At 40.9% G+C, this 19,971-nt stretch overlaps 1 protein-coding gene across 3 annotated transcripts in view; it reads left to right on the top strand.

The window, feature by feature from the left end:
* Positions 1-19,971, top strand: part of epha8 (eph receptor A8) — a 130,622-nt gene that overhangs the window by 26,220 nt on the left and 84,431 nt on the right. For all 3 annotated transcript variants that reach the window (XM_047583639.1, XM_047583638.1, XM_047583637.1), the window contains exon 2: positions 14,225-14,289. Coding sequence is in view for 2 of the 3 variants with exons in the window: in XM_047583638.1 (XP_047439594.1) it covers positions 14,225-14,289 (65 nt within the window). In the remaining variant the exon portion in view is untranslated. The remainder of the gene's footprint in view (positions 1-14,224; positions 14,290-19,971) is intronic.

The following is a 19,971-nucleotide window of genomic DNA, read 5'->3' as shown; positions in this document are numbered from 1 at the left end:
TTGCATGTTACAAAATGGCTTACAAAAGACAAAGGCACCGTTTTTGAGCCATGTTTGTATTATTTTCCATTCTTTAAATGTAAATGTAATCCACTGATTTCAACAGTGTAACTGTTCTAAATACCATCTGTTTCTTTTGTAATGGAATCCGGTTACTCAAAATTGTTTTCTAAATACGTAGCACCGGTATGTGTAATACATCACTCCCCCAACACTGCACATAGTTCAGTCCAGTGGTCTCAGCCTCGGTCTTAGGCGCCATCCAAGTGTCACGCGACAAACGTCAGAGCGTAAAACCATTAACCCTTTGCACCCTCGCAGTCCCTGCTGTGTTTGTTATTAAAACATGACCCGCCGCCATTTTGAGAAGGTTGCAGAGCGTGGCACACTCGGCAAAGAGGCCACATGGTGGTGATGTTCGATGCCACTGTTTCTCTTTCCGATACTGAGTAAAATTCTGGTATCGGCGATACAGATCCGATAGCAATACTTGGTGTGAATACACCCTGACGTGTCTGATACATCTAAAAATAAGTCATGTATTTCAAATCATAGCTTCTTAAAAAATACAAGACATCAGAGAAATGTATTTATTTATTTTAAACTCTGAAGTATATTGAGGTAGTGGCCTCATTTACTGTATAGCAGAAAAACCAAACAGAGACACAATCATACGACATATGAAAAATACATTTGAAACACTAAAAAAAGAAATAAAACTATAAGATCATTAAAATAAATTACTGTTTAACTATTGAGAACTACTATATAATAATTCTCCTCTTCTGTCCTCCTCATCATAAATGCCTTATATTCTATGTTGTGGTTTAACCTGAGGTGTTTCACAAGGTTTATTGTGTTGCCACAACTCAGTAGTTTAGTTACTGACACTGTGTTTCTTCTTGACCTCGGGCCACCACGAGCACATGGTATTAAAATGACTAAAATGGATGTAGTGTTGTTGCACTTCTATTTTGTTGAATCGCAGCTTTTTTTTATTTTTTTATTTCTTTTTTTTTTATTTAACGGGCCAGAGCTGACTGACTCACTGTTATAAATGCTGTTATTCAAGCCCTGACACCTAAAATTGCACATTGTACGGTCACTTTCAATCTTCAAATTTTTCTGCTGAAGGCAGCAAAAAAAACTTGCTGGGTTTAAAAAAAAATTGTCTCTAATCCACAGATCCCGAGGTGTTTCAGTTTGATTTTTACAGCTGCGGTTCCATCGACTGAATCTCTTCCCCCTTTTCACACAGAAAACCCCCAAAATAGCCCAGAGCTTAGGGGGTTAATGAAGAATGAAAACGTGCATCTGTAATGTCCATAATCTAACACAGGAAAAAACTAATTCAGGTCCATGTTCTTGGTGGTTGCAAAAACAAAAACACAGAATGCGTGCACGGTTCTTGTATTTACCGCGAGGCCCACATTGCTGTTGCCTTTTGATTCTATTCACCGCGTCATCAGTTTTGACGCTGGGTGTTAGAGCGGAAACGAAAAAGTAAAAACCGCCGTCGCTCACATCGACTCAAATCTCTGCAGCCGCGTCTGTTTGCCTCTTTAAAAAAGCTAAAATCTCCCCATCCAAACAGAGGAGGAGTTCAGAGGGAGGAGATGAAAAGTTGAAAACGGCGTCTTTTCTGAGGCGAGCGTCTGCATCCGAGTGTCATAATAAGTCTCTCTGCTGTCTTCTCTCTCCACAACGTCTGCATCGCTTTCTCTGCACCAAGGACAAAATGCTTACACCACAGTGGAGAGGCACAGAGAAAGGAAAAAGAAGGGCCCTTGGGGAGGAAGAACTTTGGGGAGTTTGGAGAAAGATGAGACGAGGAGTAGGAGGAGGAGGAGGAGGAGGAGGAGGAGGGAAGAAGGTTACTGTAGGCGTGGAGGTAAAAAGATGAAGCTTTAATGATCCCTGTGGGAAAAAAAAGGGCCACTGCTGCAACAAATCCTAAAATGATACAGCAAGAAAGAAAGAACATAAACGCAACACCAGTGATCAAAAGAAATATCAAAAAAATACGAGGATGCATGTTGGAAAAGCAAGATGAGATTAAAGCAAACCGACATGTACAATAGCCGAGGACCAGGGAGGGGGGAAGAAATGTGTTCCTGTGACTGGCTCACTGGACTTTGTGCTCTGATTCCTGGTGACGGCAGTTGGACTGGACACACTTAGACCCATTAACACTTACATGTAGTTTAGAAACTCATCCACAATTTTAAAGTGTTAAGTTAGGTGTTGTTTGTGCACGTTACTCCAGATTTCGTCGCTTTGTTTCAGTAGTGATGTGCAGATCGATACTGAAATATCGATACCAGATACCGATACTTGAGAATTTAAAATAAATAAATTATGCTGATGTCTTAGATTCTTTATGAAGCTATGATTTGAAATAAACTACTTTTTTTTTTTAGATTTACCAGACAAACAAGGGTCTGTTTGCACAAAGTATCGGTATCAGATCAGTATCGCCGATACCAGCCTGAATTTTACTCAGTATCGTATCTGAGAGAAAGTTGATGGTATCGAACATCACTAACGGACTCTCACTGAAGTGTGAAATGCAGGGTAAGGTAAAACAGCTAAAGTTTGGCTGTACTTCACCTAAAAAGATTCAGAATCAGCAACAAGTGCTCGAAGGAGATATTTTGCAAAGGATGTAACACCTGGAAATTGATTAAATATCACAAAACATTTTTTTTTTAAAGCTGAGAAATGTACCGTCTTTGTACCGTCCTTGCAACACCCCACGCCACAGTTTTATTATGACAGTTATGACAGTTCGTTGTGAATTTTGTATTTTTTATTGGTTAATTTATTTCTTAAACTCTTATCTGCATGGGATTAGTTTTACCTGAGGACGTCCTGTGATCCAAACATTACCCCCCACGTCTGCGTTTCATGTGGCGCATTAGCACGGGATAAACAAACTGTGTGTTTATGCTACTTTCTGTCTCGCTTCACTGCGAGTCACAAACGGTTTTAATTACTTTGCAAAAATATATTTTTGATACTGTTCATCCCGGGGAAGAAATTATTTAAATCAGACCCACCTTTGGCGATGGACACATTAATGATTTATGACTTAATGGTTTCATCTGTCTAAACGGGTGAATAGTTCAGTGACATCTCGATTTGTTCCCTAACATCTACCCAAACTCCTTCATAATTCTTAAATGACAAGAGGCACGAAAAATCGCAAATCAAACAAAAGTTGCGAAAAAGTAAAAAAACTCCTAAACCCCTAAATCACAGAGATGTGGATTTGCACTGGATTAGTTTTATCAGAGGACCTCTGTGTTACAAGAATTATTGTAATTTTTATTAAGATCACAGACGACCTCGGTGATTATTGAAAATTACCGGAGGTTCCCAGGTAAAACAAATCCCGTACGAACAGGGCTATAGTCTTAATGTATTTATATTATTTAAATTAACATTCTGTTCAACTTGCATGTTACAAAATGCCTTAAAAAAGACAAAGGCACCATTTTTGTGCCAAGTTTGTATCATTTTCCATTCTTTAAACACTGGCACTGCTTCAAAAGTACCGGTTTGGCACCAGTATCAGATAAAACCAAAACATTTTCATTGAATTAACCCTTTATCGTTGCCATAAAATGTTGATTTTATGCATTCATTATTTCTCTGGACTTCATTACTGTCCATAATTTATTATTTCTGAACAAAAACCTTTCAGATGAGAAAGTTTCATGTACAGAAATGATATTCATCTAAAAGTCACGGGTTGTGAACCAAGGTTGATGACTAGAAGGAACAGTGTTTTTCTGAAGTACCAAATTATTTAAGTACAGTTTTCAATGTGTCTGGTTTATTTCTAAAGATGCGTTCAAGGCCTTAGTTACCATTGATTGCCTCAGTATGGTTCTATTCTCTGTTATATGTGTGGGAATTGGGCTGATGTCAAGGCAAATGACAAATATACAGCTCCCCTTAGACGTTTAGTTTTAAATTAATAAGTTGATGTTCATGCTCCATGTTCCCACCACATCATACCGTCTGATTATCTCACAGATGTGGGAAAAATAGTTACGATGTCTAGGTCCTGCAGTGCCCTAAAAGCTCTTAACCACATTCCTTCCCTCATGAAACATATGTGCAAACTTTACATATTTTTGATGTGATTCTATGATAATAACATTAATTAACAGGCTGCTCTAATCATACCGGCCACATGCACTTAGTTTATATAAAGGAAGAAAAAGACTAATTCCACACACAGCTCAGGACTAAGGTTCTTCCTCAGCCACATTTCTGGGCACAAGCACCAGTTTTTCAATGTCCCACTGTGTAACAATGACAAACCTATGCAGGTGATCAGGTTATAAAACAACTGGTGAAAAATCTACAAACAGCCAAATGTGTGAACAAGTAAAAGCAGATTTGAAAAAAAAAAAAAAAAGAAAGCATTTGACTCCTGGCTGCTGGTATTTAAATAAAGTAAACACTCAAATGAAACCGGTATAATATACCCTTCTCATCAAAATATATTGAAGTACAACAGAACTTCTTTTATTTTCAACTATAAACTGTCTCATAAAACCAAAAAAAAAGGTTTGAAGCCCTTAAAAATGGCTCAAAAAAAAAAAAGGGAATCTTTAACAAGTAAATCCGGTCCTCCCGTTCCTGGATGATGTGAAGGCACAGGCCTCCTGCATCACCATGACAACCGTCTAAAATGTCACTTTTTGAGTGGATAAAAATGATGAACTGATAATAAATATGTTTTTGACCAAATGAGTTCTATTAGAAAATTACCACTACATGATATTTAATCATAAGCATAACACTAAATAAGAATTATATGCAAATTCCAGAACGGCTCATCTAGCTCTAGTGTCGAACAATAAACATGGTAACGTAGCTAACGGCTGCTAAAATAAAACTACCTTCAGTTATGTTTTATTCACTTGTTGACATGTCAGATCATCCATGTCTGTGACAGGACGAAAGCTGTGCACAATAGGGCGATACTGGGAATTTTGATATCGACCTGATACCAAGTAAACACAGGGTGAGTATGATTCCCCTTTTACTACACACAGTTAGAAAAAGAAAAAGGATTTGGAAAAAAAAGTCATCAGTGCAAAATAAGAAAAAGAAACAATGTAACGAAAATATAAATATAATGTAAACAACACAATAACAGTGGAAAATAAAGAGCAAAATGAGTAAACAAAAGGAACAATGTAATAATAAATATAAAAACTGCTCAGATAGAGACATGTTGGCTCATTCATTTTCCACCACAGAACTGGGTCTGCATCCCGTGTAGTTGTCTTCTCTTCCGAGTACCGATGGCATCAGTACCAGTTGTGCGATGCTGCTGTGATGCTAAGATTTGTTTGTCGTAAAATATCATATCACACTTTTTACCACAGGTGGAGCTGGAGAAGCTCCCGACACGCACAGACTTGGAGAGAAGCTGAACTCTGTGACGAGTAATTTGAAGAGAAACTGTAAGAAAAGTATCGATCTCATCACGCTAGTATCGACCTGATACCGATACTGGCCTCGGTATCGATATTTACATCGATGCGTCCAGTACGGTGCCTTAAAAATCCTGCTGCAAGTTATGACAATTATCACATGACAACAATCGCGGGTTGAAAATGACCCGACGTCAGTGTTCTATGGTTAAAGGTCACCAGTTCCTATGGTTCCGTTAGATATGTTCTTTGTAAATGCACCGTTATTTCTGGTGCTTGGTTATATAGTTATACACACACACAGTATATGTATATATATATACACTCTTCTGTGACAAAATAAAAACGGCACTTTTCCGAGTTTCCGACTTGGCAGCGCGGTCACGCCTGAGAAGCCACCGTCACTCCTTTCCTTTACTTTTCACTTCCAGGCTGAGGACGCTCGACAACAACCGTCTTAATCACCTGCCGTCCTCGTGCACTTGAGTGTCCTTGCGCGCTGCGGTAACGTGATCCACTGCCTCCGAGCTCTGTTGTTTCGCCGTTTGCTCACGGCCCGGCGCATTAACATCCTTAATTCTGCCGCCGCGCCCCTCATCTCTCCGTTCCATGCGTTTAATTTAGTTCAGCACACCTCTCCAAACCTATCACCAGTCGCCGTCAGAAAAAAAGAAAAACACGAGCATGTGTGAAGAGGAGCGGGGAGGCTGAAATGAAAACAATTATTTCCCAGACATTTCTATTGGTGTGTCGTCGCCTTGTATGTTGTTGTTGTTGTTTTTTTTATCTTCTTTCCTTTGAGAGGTAGTAATTTATGTGGACTTGCTCTCGTAATTGGAGAGCAGGGAATTGGTGTTGGGACTCTGGAGCAAAGGGAAAAAAATAAAGTAAAAAAAAAAAAGTAGAATATAGCCCGTCTCCGCATGTGAGAATATAAGAGCGGGGAGGCGGGAGGCTGGTGTTTTTGGTGGAGCTCCTCTCATCTCTGTGAAGGCTTTTATCGTCCTCTCTGGTCGCTGATGAGGAGCTTTGCAGGCGGCGAGAAGAGAGACACGCGAAGGAGAAGCTTGTTAGAGAGGGGAGGTGTTGATGAGATAATTACACAGCTGTCAGAGAGCCTGTCTGGCCCAAGAGCCTTCAGAGTGTGTGTGTGCGAGCGAGAGTGTATCTGTACATGTTGGAAGGCATGTACAGATGTCCGACATGCAGCATCGGCCTCGTGGATCCAGCGCAGTGGACGTTTTTTTTTTTTTTTGTCTGATATCAGAAGCCGTCTCTCTGTGTGTGTTTGTGTGTGTTTAGACACGTCTTGTAGAATGATGGCGCTGCTTTTCTCTTTGAAATGTATGACCGTGTCTTTTGGGGTGGAAATGAGGTTTTGAGCATCTGCTATATTCTTGCCGTTTCCTCTGTCTATAGTTCCCCCCCTGTGTGTGTGTGTGTGTGTGTGTGTGTTTGTGTGTTTGTGTGTGTGTGTGTGTGTTTGCGTTTTAAAGGAAACGTCGTTCACGCCTCCACAGAGCCACTGCAGGCAAACTCCACTTCCTCCAAGACAGCTCATAACTCTTCCACGTAGACTTCAGACACACACGCTCCCTGAGAGTGCCGTGACCACTGCTAGAAAGTGTGTGTTTGTGTGTTTGTGTTTTTTTTCTTTTATTAGGTTTATGGACAATATGCACATACATTAAACCAGGGGTCTTAGAGGGGCCAAGGACCCTCCAAACTAATTATTAAGTAGCGATTAAGTAGGGATGTATTCTATATCAAACTTGTATTAATAAATTATATATTGTCGCTTTGCATTCAATATTAAGCTGATCTTTAACCTTTTACTAAAATATGTTGGATTTAGTTAATGTGTATTTAAAGAAATTTATATTTGTGGGGGAGAATTAAAAAAAAAAATAAAGATATATAAAAGAAACGTCCAGTCAACCAAAGATTTTGCACCGATTTTATGCAGTGTCAAACACATAGACGTGTGCCTCAGATTTAGCAGAAAGCTAATTTCCATCTGTAGCCCGAAAATAAAAATATAAAACAGCATCCACCACAGACTCACAGGACGTACAGAGAATGCACAAAAACACTATATACAAAATACAATCTAAACTGTGCTTCTAATGTAACGCGTGAAGTAAAGAAAAAACATGACTCAGATTCAGTATAAACAGTGATAAATCAGAAATTACAGGGTGTATGTTAAATATCATATTGTCATATTAATTCATATTAACGAGGATGTTGTTCTTCAGCAGAGTTAATGGAGTCGGGGCCACTCCGCTGACCATTTATAAAAGAAAAGAAAAGAAAAGAGAAACATGACAGCAGCAGCGTGTTTAATCAGCGTGACTGCTTTCCAGAAGCGTCGGCGGGCCCCGCTCGCTTTGATGCATGCCTGCGACAGGAGCGGCGAGCCGCGGGCGTCCACACGTTAGCCACCGCCGCCGCCCGCCCGCTGCTAACCTGCCGGCCCGGATTGAAGAGGTTCGGGAAGGGAAGGGGAAAGTGATGGCGGAGGGGCGCTGACCACTGCCCTGGGAAATTTGCGGCGCGTCTCAGAGCGAGCGAGAACAAGCTCTCGAGTTGGCGGACAGCTTTTTCATTTGGTGCGATGTGGAGGAGCGGGTGCGGGGTGGAGAGGGCGAAAGAGAAATTGGTGCAGGTGGTGGCGGTGGTGGTGGTGGTGGTGGTGGTTTGTGTTTCTGTTATAAACAGAACGCTGTGAAACAGGAACAAACTCAATTTCAAGCCCGGGGTCCTCGAGGAGATGCAGTTGGTCCCTCCGTTCCCCCTCCTCCTCCTCCTCCTCCTCCTCCTCTTCCTCCTCCTCCTCCTCCAAACAAAGCTTTTAACCTCTTCACTGCTGAAGGTGTTTGGAGCTCAGCTACCAAGGTGTCATGAAGGTCGGTGGAAAATGAGCAGAAGCAAAAAGCCTCGGCGTGAAAGGTGGAGAGGCGCAGTGAGAGAACCGGGCCCTCGCTACATGTAAGACGAGCTGAAGTGTGAGTGGAGATGAAGGGGGGACGCGGGGAGTGGACAAAGCGATAATTAATGCCTGTCCCCTGTTTTATTCACAGAGTTCCCGTCGCATTTTAAAGCGAAGCAACAGACACGCCACTAAACACTGCGGCTCGTACACAAGTCATAATTCAGACGGCTCCGGCAAATTAGATAAATGACTCCCACCACCTTCAAAGACAGAGGGATTTCTCATTTGAGTGGAAATTAAATTAATACCTCAGGGAACGGCTCATGAATCTTCACACGGTCTGCTGTGGCGATAACACGCCGCCTCACATGTTTTTTTGGATTCGAGGTGGAGGGAGGGAGGGGGGGAGGTTGGGGTGAGGGAGGAGGGGGAGGGGGGCATATTTGTCTTCTCTTTTTTTTTTTTTTTTTTTCTTGCTTTAATAATAACACTGTAGCAGAGCAAAATTCCCTCGGTACACCGAAGAATTATTAAATCCACTTGCACCAGCACGCCACTTTCATTATGTCACTGCGTTAGAGCGGCGAGGGGGCACCGAGAGAAGTGTAATTGGCGGCATCCATTTGTGACCTTGGCTGGAGCGCGAGGGGCAGCCGCCGCCGCCGCCGCCGCCGCATCATCATCATCATCATCAGCGGCGCGAGATGACGGGACGTCGGCGCCTCGGGGAGGGACGGGGCAGAGAGAGGGCGTGTAGATGGGGAGGGAGGGATGAGAGGTTGGTGGCGCTGCCATCTGTCTGTGTGTTCTGACCCGCTGCCCTCCACGACGCCCCCCCCCTTCCTCAACGGCCAATGAGGAGGAGTGACAACGCGGGATAATAGCAACACGTGAGAAATTACTCGGCAACATTTTTATGGAAAACTGCTCCCGTCTCCATAATCTAAATGGTGAAGTGAAGTGGAGCCGCGGTGGAGAAGAGAAGAGTGCTCTATCCCCATTACCAGCGTTTTTTTTTTTTTTTTTTGTGCTTCTATGAATTGTGGGTGTTCTTGACCCACATCACGACACAAATCGACACTTGAGAGGAAAACACAGAAACTCTCCAAAGCAGAGGAAACCAGATTAGATCTCTCTGGTGTGCTGCTGCTGCTGCACAGGCTGGTAATCACACAGCGTTCTGAAAGTTCATCACTTTCAGGAACGGCTGACTCTCGAGCCTGTAAAGTTTGTAAAGTCACTAAACGGCTGCAGATTACTGAGTACGTTTATATTAAGATTGAATAAATTCAGTGCTGTCTACTACAGAACACCGCTTTGGTTCAGGCTGTAAGATTCCTGTGGAGGCGTTCACAGTCCAAATGACTTGACACAGTCGTGATAAATTGTTCTTTGTTCTTGGTGAATGAATTGGAAAATTTTTACAGATGTTTGAGGAAGTTGTTTTTTGCTGGGATATAACTGCCGCCTGCAGCATGTTTTTCTGTTTCCGTCTATAATATACATATATAGTGATATACTAGGGGCGTGCAAAGCATCCAGTATTTGTTGAAGGAAAAAAGTATTTATATTTGTCTTCAAATAAAATTTAAAATAGGTGTAAAAATCCATTTCTAAGTTAGCATATGTAAGTGTTAAAATAAGTATTCTTTATTTATTCTAATAATTATGGATGTTTATACAATATTAGTTGGTCTTTTGCATTAAATGCAGCTAATAGAGGTGATTCAGGTTGACTTGAAGATTGAGAACATGACTGTGGTGATGATTTGGTTCTTGTTCGGAGATGATAGGAGTGACTATAGCTCAGTATGTAGAGCAGTTAGTAGACTGTAAAGCGCTTTGAGTTCCAATACGTAGAAAAGCGCAATACAAAAGCAAGACCATTTACAATTTACCATTACCAACAGACAATAGTCTGAATTAGCGAGCTAACACACGAATGCTAACATGAGAGAACCTGACTGCAGACGTGTCAATGCTAATGTAACGTAACGGAATAATCTCCTGGTTAAACTCCGCTTCCCAAAAAATATATGATGCCTCCACAACCCAGTTAAGTCGTGTTTCGTCCAGTCAGATCCTCCTCTGTTACAGACTCCAGACTTTTCACCCTGACTCCTGAAAGTCACTCGATCCGGGCAGACGGACAAATATTCAGCACAGTCACACGAGGAAAGGCAGCTTTTTCAAAGGATGTTTTTCTTCTTCTCAAACACAAATAATCGGCATTTGTGTTTTGAACTATTTGTTCAAAATAAGCATGAAAAACACATTATTTGTTAGCTGTTTTTTTTCCTGCACACACGTCTGCACATCCCTGCTTTCGTGATTTGTTAGCTCATTGCGCTGAAACGGACACACACAGATCTGCAGCTCTTCATTCATCAGTGACACAGAAGCAGAGAGAGTTGGGACATGGTGATGGTTCATTTTTTGGAGAATCCTGCCCTCACGCCCTGCTCGCTGTTATTAGCGCTGGGGGCTACACAAAGGCGGCCAAAGACCGAAACCGAGAGACATCGCAACCATCAACAACAAAAAAAAAAGGAACAACATAAGAAAATCCCAGCAGACAAATACACCCTGCACACTTGACTTTTCTGAGAGTATAAATATTGCACATTTAGAAGACTGGTGATTATTTCCTCTTAAAGCCGCTGTTGATTTAACAGAGTTCAGGAGCTACAAGGCACCAACGCGTGCAAAGAAGCATGACTCTGATTGGATGATCTTCATATCTTCTGGAAGGGAACGCTGCTTTCTAATTCGTTAACCCAAACCGCACTCGCTGGCAATCAGAAAGTCAGATGTCTGTCAAACACAAATTGCTCATGCGTTTGCGAGAGGAGGTCTAATCAGAGAGAAGAGAAGGCACCTGTGTGAGTGTGGCTGTGCAGATGCTTGGAGCGCTCATTACTTTGGCATTTTCTGCTGTTGCAAGACGTCACTTGTCAGTCAAACCGTGTCCGTGGATCTTTCTGTATTGACGGTGCTTCCAGACATAGTGATGTTATGATCCTTTGTGCTAAGATCCCAGGCAAAACACGTTTAGAAGCCTAGTGCAACTGAAACCAACCAGCAGGCTAACAGTCAGCTACCAGCTAGCAACCAACAAGAAGACACCAGCTAACTAGCCTGCCAACGGCAGTAGGCGGCACATCGTTGGAGTTCTCGAGTGGGCACCTCCCTTCACCGATGTTTCATTAAGTTAGGCCCCCCGACACCTCAAGAAAGCTTAAGAGTGAGTTCTGGCGTCCTGGTCAACAAAATACACAATTGTCGGGTCGGGTGTCCGAGTGACGTCTCTCCCCTGAAGGGAAGGTTTGGGATGAGGATGGTTTGGGTCGGGGATCGTGATTGAGGATTCCTGACTGAACCACAACCCAAACACCCAAACACAAAATCAACCAACCAACCAGTCTTACGGTTCGTCCCACACATGCAGACCACACCAACCACAAAAATAAAAACCAAACCCGTAAAAACACTTACACGACCTCATACCCGTGTCTCGGACCGAACCACGTAGCAGCTACTAGTATTCCACCTCGTAAAAATATCTGAAATAAATTTCATTTTATATAAATAGGTGATACACAAATATTAGAGCATTGCGAGTGTCCAGGAAGGACGAGCGTTTGAAAAGATGTTGGAAGTTGTAATGGGCGTGGGCCGCTGTGAAAATGCTGGTTCTTCTCAGTCTGTCTGTCGGTTGAACTCAGTCCTGCAGATGTTTTGATTGATATTTTGAGACTTGTAAAGGCTCATGTCTTAAGAAGAGAAAATTTACACACACGTGAATTTGTGCAATGGCATCCCTTTAATATTTTTAAGCTTTCGTCATAAGACCTTTACAATGCAGGTTAAAAAACAGTCAATCCCACTCTGGTCATTGACAGAATGCAGTCCACCTGTGCACACTCTGCTGGAAGAAGAAGCACCTTCTGGGAAGTGTAGTTTTAATGTTCTTGAGGTGCTGGCTATGGGGCCTACACATGGCCTAAAACACAAGAAACAGATGTGAGTGGCACAGTAGAAGAAAGACAATATCAACAAGCACCAAAATGTACAGTGATGAAACTAAAAATGGTAAATAGGATCTCCAGATATATAGGAAAAAAGGTCTTATCGTATCATTTTATTTTGGTTCCATGTAAAGAGTTACGTTTTAATAAGGATCATGTAATTATGGTTGAAGAAAAAAAATGCAAATATCATAATGTCCTTTGCAAACATTTTATGAACTTTAAATTCTCAAATTTCCTTCACGAATCGTGGTCGAGTGTTTATCTGAAAACTCAGGAATATCCCATCATGCATTTGGCCAGCTGAGTTCCACTTCCTGCTTCGGTGCAAAATGGTTGTTATTGTGGTTTTGAACATACAGGAGATGCAGCAAGAGAGGATGAGTCGAGCAGAATGGTGAAGGAGGGGCGACGGAGAGCTAAGAAGTGTGAAGTGTTTTGTTAAATTCACTCCACTGTGGGGGAACATCATTTGGCTGCTCGACAAGAAGCCCTGAAGCAGAGATCATATTAGCTGGAAGTGCTGAAGGAGTGAAACACACACATACACAGAAATCCTAACCTGCTGGGGCAGATGATACAGACACTGCCACTGGACCGAAATGAGGCTTCAGCAAACCACCATCCCCATATTCCTCTCCCTCGTAATACCTTGTCACTCACATGTGCTAAGACGGAATGTAATGGAAATGTCCAATGCACCGGGATTCAGTCAGTAGAAACAGGCAAGTGGACACAAATGTCCAGGAATTAGCTCCAAGCAGAGAAGACGTGTCTCTGGGAGTTGAAAACGTATCAACTTAGCCTAAGGTTTGTGCTAAACAGTAGGAACAGTAAAGAAAGGGCAGACATAAAGAAAAGAGAAAGGCCAGAAGTTAGCCGCAGCTAAGAGTTGTAGCAGCTACTCTGTTGTGAATAAAAATTAGATACAAGAGAAGGTTAATGTCAGAGTCAGGTAACATTTACTTAGATTTTGTCTGAACTCAAATTTACAGATTTAATTATGTATCTGTAATTGTGTTGTTTGGTGATAGTGCCGATGATATGCTAAGTTAATCAAGCTAAATTAGCTATTTCAGGCTTAATTTATCTCTTTTAAAAATAAATGCAAAGACAAAAATAATCAATGGTGCTGACATATTAACCACTATGGCCTTTACAATTTTTTTTTTTACTATTAAACATTGCAACACGGTCAAATTCACACAAACATTATAAAAAATATATATATTCCGCTTACATTTGTCTCCGTTTCTGCTCTGGGTCTTTGTCAAATTGTTTCAGTTGTCTTTTTGTTTTTGTTTTTTTACACAGTTAAACATATTTTCATGTATCTTTCACACAGTATATGTTCTATTGTTGCCGTGACGTGACGTATGCACTCAATGGAGAAACTGTTTGAAAAGGAGCAGTCTTTTCCTACACCACTGATACGTTGGATTTACTGTATCACCGGAGTCCTGTAACATTTCACACCACACATTAAACAGTAAACATCTTGTGTCCTGTCCTATTCTGAGCTCGGACCACCGGAGGGTCCCACCTCCGATTGCTCGGAGGGTGAACCAGGTCAAGGTGACGTCGTATGCTGTGACACCTGGCTCAAAGTTGCCGTGACGACCGTCCCGCCTCATCAGTCACACCTGTCAGACAGGTGCATGTGTGCGCGCGGCTGACTCCGTCGGGTGCCAGCGCACGCAGAGGATGCTGATGAAGGACAGGATGGATGGGGCAGGACGGGAAAAACCATCATTTAAAGTTCATCGCTTACCTCCTCTGTCGTTGTTTTGTTTTGTTCTCTGCAGTGAATCTACTGGACACGACGACGATCACAGGAGACTGGGGCTGGCTGACGTATCCTTCACATGGGGTAAGAGAGCAATATTCACTTTACCTACCTTTAACTTCATTAGAAAGATAAATACTGGGATCAAACAACTCCATTAGGAACTGATTATGATGTGATGGGCAGGATTTATGTGTCATTATATGAGAGGCATGAACTTCAAAACTGATTGGTTGTAGGTAGGGATGGGTTTCGATAGGCCATTATCGATTCTGCTTATCCATCTGATTCTTTATCGATTCCCTTATCAATTCCTCCTCTGAATTCTTGGTCTACAAAAAGTATTCGTTCGTGGTTTTGTGAAAACAGTAGCAATTTTATTGAGTTTCTAAACAAGTGATAAGAGCTTGTGTAAGAAACAGGAAATTGACCACTGGAACCTCACTAGCACCGCTCCGCTGAGACTTAGCGATAGCTGCACACGTTGACCGGAGATCGTCGAACACATGGCACTCTCGGTATTTAATGCCTTGCGTCGTCGACAAATGCTTCAACATGTTGGTGGTGTTGCCGCCCTTGCTTGAAATTACGGTGCTGCATAATAAGTTGTACGTTGCGGTGTTACAGTCCCTTCTGGTGAAGTGAAGCCACACTTTGGATCGTTTCAGTCTCTCTGCCATCGCATCTTCCTTGTCGTCATGTGATGTGAATGACGTGGTTTGATGTAAATATTCTTCTTCTTTCGGTTTTTGGCGGGTGGCAAACAAATTTAAGGTGCATTACCGCCACCATCTGGTCTGGGTTGTAAACATTTGTTACAAAAAGGGGAATCAATAAGCATGAAGGCTAATTATATTGATGAACTGAACCAGTTGGAACTCCCATCCCTGGTTGTAGGACTATCCAATTGTATGCAGAAGTATCATTTACTAGTAGCCCATAATGAAATCCAAAGAACTGAGCCTTTTCCAGGCTAACTGCAGAATCCTCCCACCTCAAATCTGCGTCTAGACATCATCGGCCTGTTTGGGTGCTTTATTGTGGGATTCCAACTGCACACATTTTCTCCACAATGTGACACCTGTTGCAAAATATTTCTATTTTTATCCCATCTGAAGACAAGCGAGGCGGTGATTCTCCGGCTGAGGGCGAGTCTGTGCTTATTAAATGGGATCCGGTTGTAGCAGTGACACCACAGGCTAATTACATGTTGGTGATTTGCAGTCAGACAACTACATGCAACATTCACCTAATCCCAACATCAGTTGCGACATCACTTTCAGCCGCTTCCACATATTGGCAGCGAGGTGCACATCGGGCACGTGGGAGGACTCAGCTCCCAAGGGAGAGAGAAAGATGAAAGAAGGAATGAGGTGACAGCGAGGGCACGGCGTCGCCGCATTAGCATATTGTAATGCCACATGATGATACCCGGGGTGATGAATTAGGACTCCAGCCGCGATCTTTATAGCAGCGAGATGCCACCGTGTCCCCGACTCCCCCGGCTGTCAGAGAAATGGTAGAAACATTTAACTCACCTCCGGTCCACACAGCAGAAGGTGGTGTGATTGAACAGCAGCCAGGAGGAACAGATGGATTGTCTTTCAAGTCCGGAGAAAAGAGCTGGATGAATCGGATTAGAGTTTTGAGCGAAATGACGACTCCTGCGTGAAACCAGAGTGAGGGGAATCTCCCCTGTCCTCCCCTGACAGCCCATGCTATATTTGTTCATTACTCCAGAAATATCAATTCCTAACTTGATTAGAGACTTTTGTCACGTGGGGCCTCCACACCTTAACCCTTGACTCACTGGACTTAGCGTTCGGTTACATAAACTGACCTGTGTGATGGCACAAGTCACAAGTCTACATGGTAAAATGACTGTTATTGTTGTGGGAAAATAGTTCTTACAGTTGTGAGTCAGTAATGTTGAAGGTAATGTTATGTAGCTGTCAGTGTTAAGGGCTGGGCATGTCTTTGTTAACCCCTCCATCCACCTTGTGCTCCTCCATATGTGGCTCTATCACTCAGCTCTTTCTTTGCTTCCATGATTAATTGATTGATTGGTTGATTGGTCGGTTCCTTCATTGGTTGGTTGACAGTTTGATTGGTTAGTTGGTTGATGGGTTGGTTGATTGGTTGGTTGATTGGTTGGTTGATTGTTTGGTTGATTGTTCGGTTGTTTGGTTGGTTGAATGTTTGGTTGATTGGTCTGTTGGTTGGTTTATTGGTTGATAGTCTTTATTTCAAACATGTGAGTAATGAAATAAAGTTAAAAAAATAGTTAAGAAAGAAGACGATAATGAAAAATCAAACCAGAACAGGTGGATTAATATGTAGACAAATAAACAAATCAAAAGCAAAAACTATTTCCACATGCTCGAAAGGGGTAGGAGGAAGTAAAAACTTATCAAGTCCTACCCTTTAACTCAGTAGTATTTATAATAGTAGAAATAATTACACAATACTATCAAGAGTTATATACAACTATAAATAATTGTATACAAATATTATTACTAATAATTACTTCCACTTGAGGGTGCTGTCAAAGTGAAACCCAAACATCTGGTTTCTGTATGTATCCCTTGTTAATTCATGGTGTGATTCTATTGGAAGGACAGGAAACGTCATTATTAACCGAAAAAACGATAGAAACAAATCCTTATGGGGAACACACTTGTACTCCAATGTACTCATAAAGTATATACAGTTGCTTATAAAGAAAAAATTTTGATCTTAATAAATGACCAGAGAAATGGACTCGAGCCACACCACTAGGACTGAGCTGACTTCACTTGCGACTCAATTTGGACACAATGACTCGTGACTTGACTTCACTGGTCATTTGTAGCGGAAAACAGCTGACACTTTCCAACATTTCTTACATTTAAATGTGTTTTATTTAAAGCCACATAACTCAGTGTTATGCTGCATACACAGCAGTCCTGTGAGTCCGCCGCCGCCCTAGGTTTTCATTGCCACAGGCTTAGTTTGGGTTGTTGTATGGAGCTGCTTAAACAGATGGGATTGTTTTGCCTTCCCTCCCTGACTCCTACTTACACATTCACCCAATCCAAGACGACAAATCGGCTTCTAAACGAGATGGCCGCGCACTTCCATCTGCTAACGGTACAGAAACAAAATAACAACCCTAACATATTGTTGACATTTTATTTAATTACCATGTATGCAGATTATTCAACCTAATCCAAACACACAGTCAATGCATACGAGATTTATAGACGGCTTGAAAATGAAAAATGTAAATTCATATCTGCCATTAATGGATGTTCAGGTGTCCTACTCCTACTTGCATGTAGGCTTCAAATGTCAAGTCGTTTGAAAGCGATGTCCCAATAGAGGATATTTAATATCAGCCGATCCGAGTCCTGATCCGATCCTAGATAAACAAAATTTCCTCTCCTGGAGATTCATAAAGATTTTCTCATCTTACTCTTAAACCACACATGCACTCTGTGTTCTTTGAATGAGGATCTAGTTTTACCATGTCACCAAACATCCACATTGCATAATTTACAAATGAATGTTTGACTGACCTCATTTCCTAGAGTAATGTATCCACGCGGCAGACATGTTTAGTCATGTGGTTTTGATTTTTCTTCTTCTTCTTTACGCTAACCAACCGCAACTAAAACAGATGAAGAAGACATCTTTCTTTGTTTTCTTTTTTAGCTAGCAAGTGCATTTTCCACTTAGGACTTCAATGCCCCCCAACCATAAAATATCTTTTCATACGATCATTGTGACGGTTTAGGTACCAGATCTGCTCAGTGAGTATCTGGCGCTTCTAGATGTCGTCAACAATTACGTTCAGCTACGTTCAGCTTTGGATGCAAGAAGAAGAGATAGCTCAATCATTTTTTTATTCAGAATTTTTAATTTTCCACAAAGCACAAAAAATATGCACATGATTCATAACAAAATAAGTAAGTAATAAAATGCCAAAATAATTCGAATTCAGGCGATTCATTTGTATAATAGAATTTGTTTTTATCACAAAAAAGATTAAATAATAATATAGCTTTTATCAAGTTATCCAAAGAATAAAAGGACTAAACAAAACCGATAAGTTGCTCTACTTCAACAACAACCGCTAAAACTGCCAACCTCTCTTCCGCTTCTCACTGTTGTCCAACCAGTTATAAAACACAACGTCACCATCCTTATTGACTATATGACGTCATTTAGAAGCGACAGATAATCCTAGAGCAGATCTGGTTGACAGATCTGGTTACAGTGTGATAAAGTTTATACCAGCAGTCAAGGCCCACCACTGGATCATTTTAGAAATGCCTCGATCTGTCCATATACAGATCTCCCGATATCTTTCTATTGTGGTTAACAAGAGAACTCAGTGGATTTATACCGTTTCATATGAATATGAACAGTTTTTTGTAGTCATCACTAATAAACAAGATCAAGGCCACAGAGTTTAAATGCTGTCGCAGGAAAAACTTCCTCTGTACTTTTTGCAAGCACCAACATAAAAATTACACCTCATTAATTCATGTCCCATTATTTCTCCAGGTTACAGTACATTACAGCTTGTTCAGTTTAGTTTACTTTATTTTGGTCATATTCAGAATATGAATTCAGATACAAAATGTAAAAGAGAAAGAAACAACAGATAAACATATGCCAATATTGCATTACACAAAAAAGAAATATAAACAGAAAAAGAGTGTGTAGGCTGAAGCTTGGCTTATTACACTTACCCCACTATCAATCTCTGTCAGCTCCTACATGCTATATATATACAGAGCAATACAGAGCTATTTTCTGAAGCAGATAAATTGGATTAGTGAATATTTTGTATGATTTCCCCCCAGACCTCCACACCGTAAGTAATATATGGTAGTATAAGGTAACAATGTAATATTTGTAGTGAATTTGTGTTAAGAATTTCTTCATATAACATTGCAATAGACTTTGATATTTTCTTTTTTAATATATTCAATATGCAATATCCAACATAATTCATGGTCAATAACAACTGAGAATTTATTGTCATAAACTCTTTGTATTACAATTCTGCCTGTCATAATTACGATTTCCAAAGATTATCTATTTAGTTTTATTTACATTTAATGACACTAAACCAACGTTTCAAAATATCTATTTCCATTTCCACAGTATCTAGAAGCAGTTTGAGATTTTTACCAGAATAAAACAAGTTAGTTTCATCTGCGTATGAGACAAAATTTAACAAATTAGACATCATTACAGATATCATCTAGTTACATTATAAATAATTGTGGACCCACTACCGATCCTTGCGGAACCCCACATTCAACCTGCAGCAAGTCAGACTTGTTGTTATGAATCTTAACATATTGATACCTGTTTACAAGGTAGTTATTAATCAGTTTTAGTGCTATCACTCTTATTTCGCATTTGTCTTACTTTTTCATTAACAGTATATGGACAGTTGTGTGAATTCCTTTTGTTAGGTCAATGAAGATGTATATTCTTCATTGTCCATTGCTGTGAATATTTGCTCTATGACTGCCATTATGGTGAATTGGTTTGATCTAAAGCCATATTGATATTCACTGAGTACGTTGTGCTTTTCAAAGAAGTAATCAAGTCTTTTTCTAAGATTTTTGGGAACTGTGGTAATAAGGATATGGGTATATAATTTGTTAAATAATACTTATCTCCATCTTTGTAAATGACCTTTGTGATTTTCATTTGATGTGGAAATATGCCTGTTTGAACAGACTGAAGAAGTTATAGGTTACGTTA

Source organism: Mugil cephalus, chromosome 4, assembly GCF_022458985.1.
Source record: "Mugil cephalus isolate CIBA_MC_2020 chromosome 4, CIBA_Mcephalus_1.1, whole genome shotgun sequence".
Taxonomy (NCBI): domain Eukaryota; kingdom Metazoa; phylum Chordata; class Actinopteri; order Mugiliformes; family Mugilidae; genus Mugil; species Mugil cephalus.
Note: the sequence above shows the minus strand (reverse complement) of the source record. Positions and strands in the feature narration are given on the sequence as shown.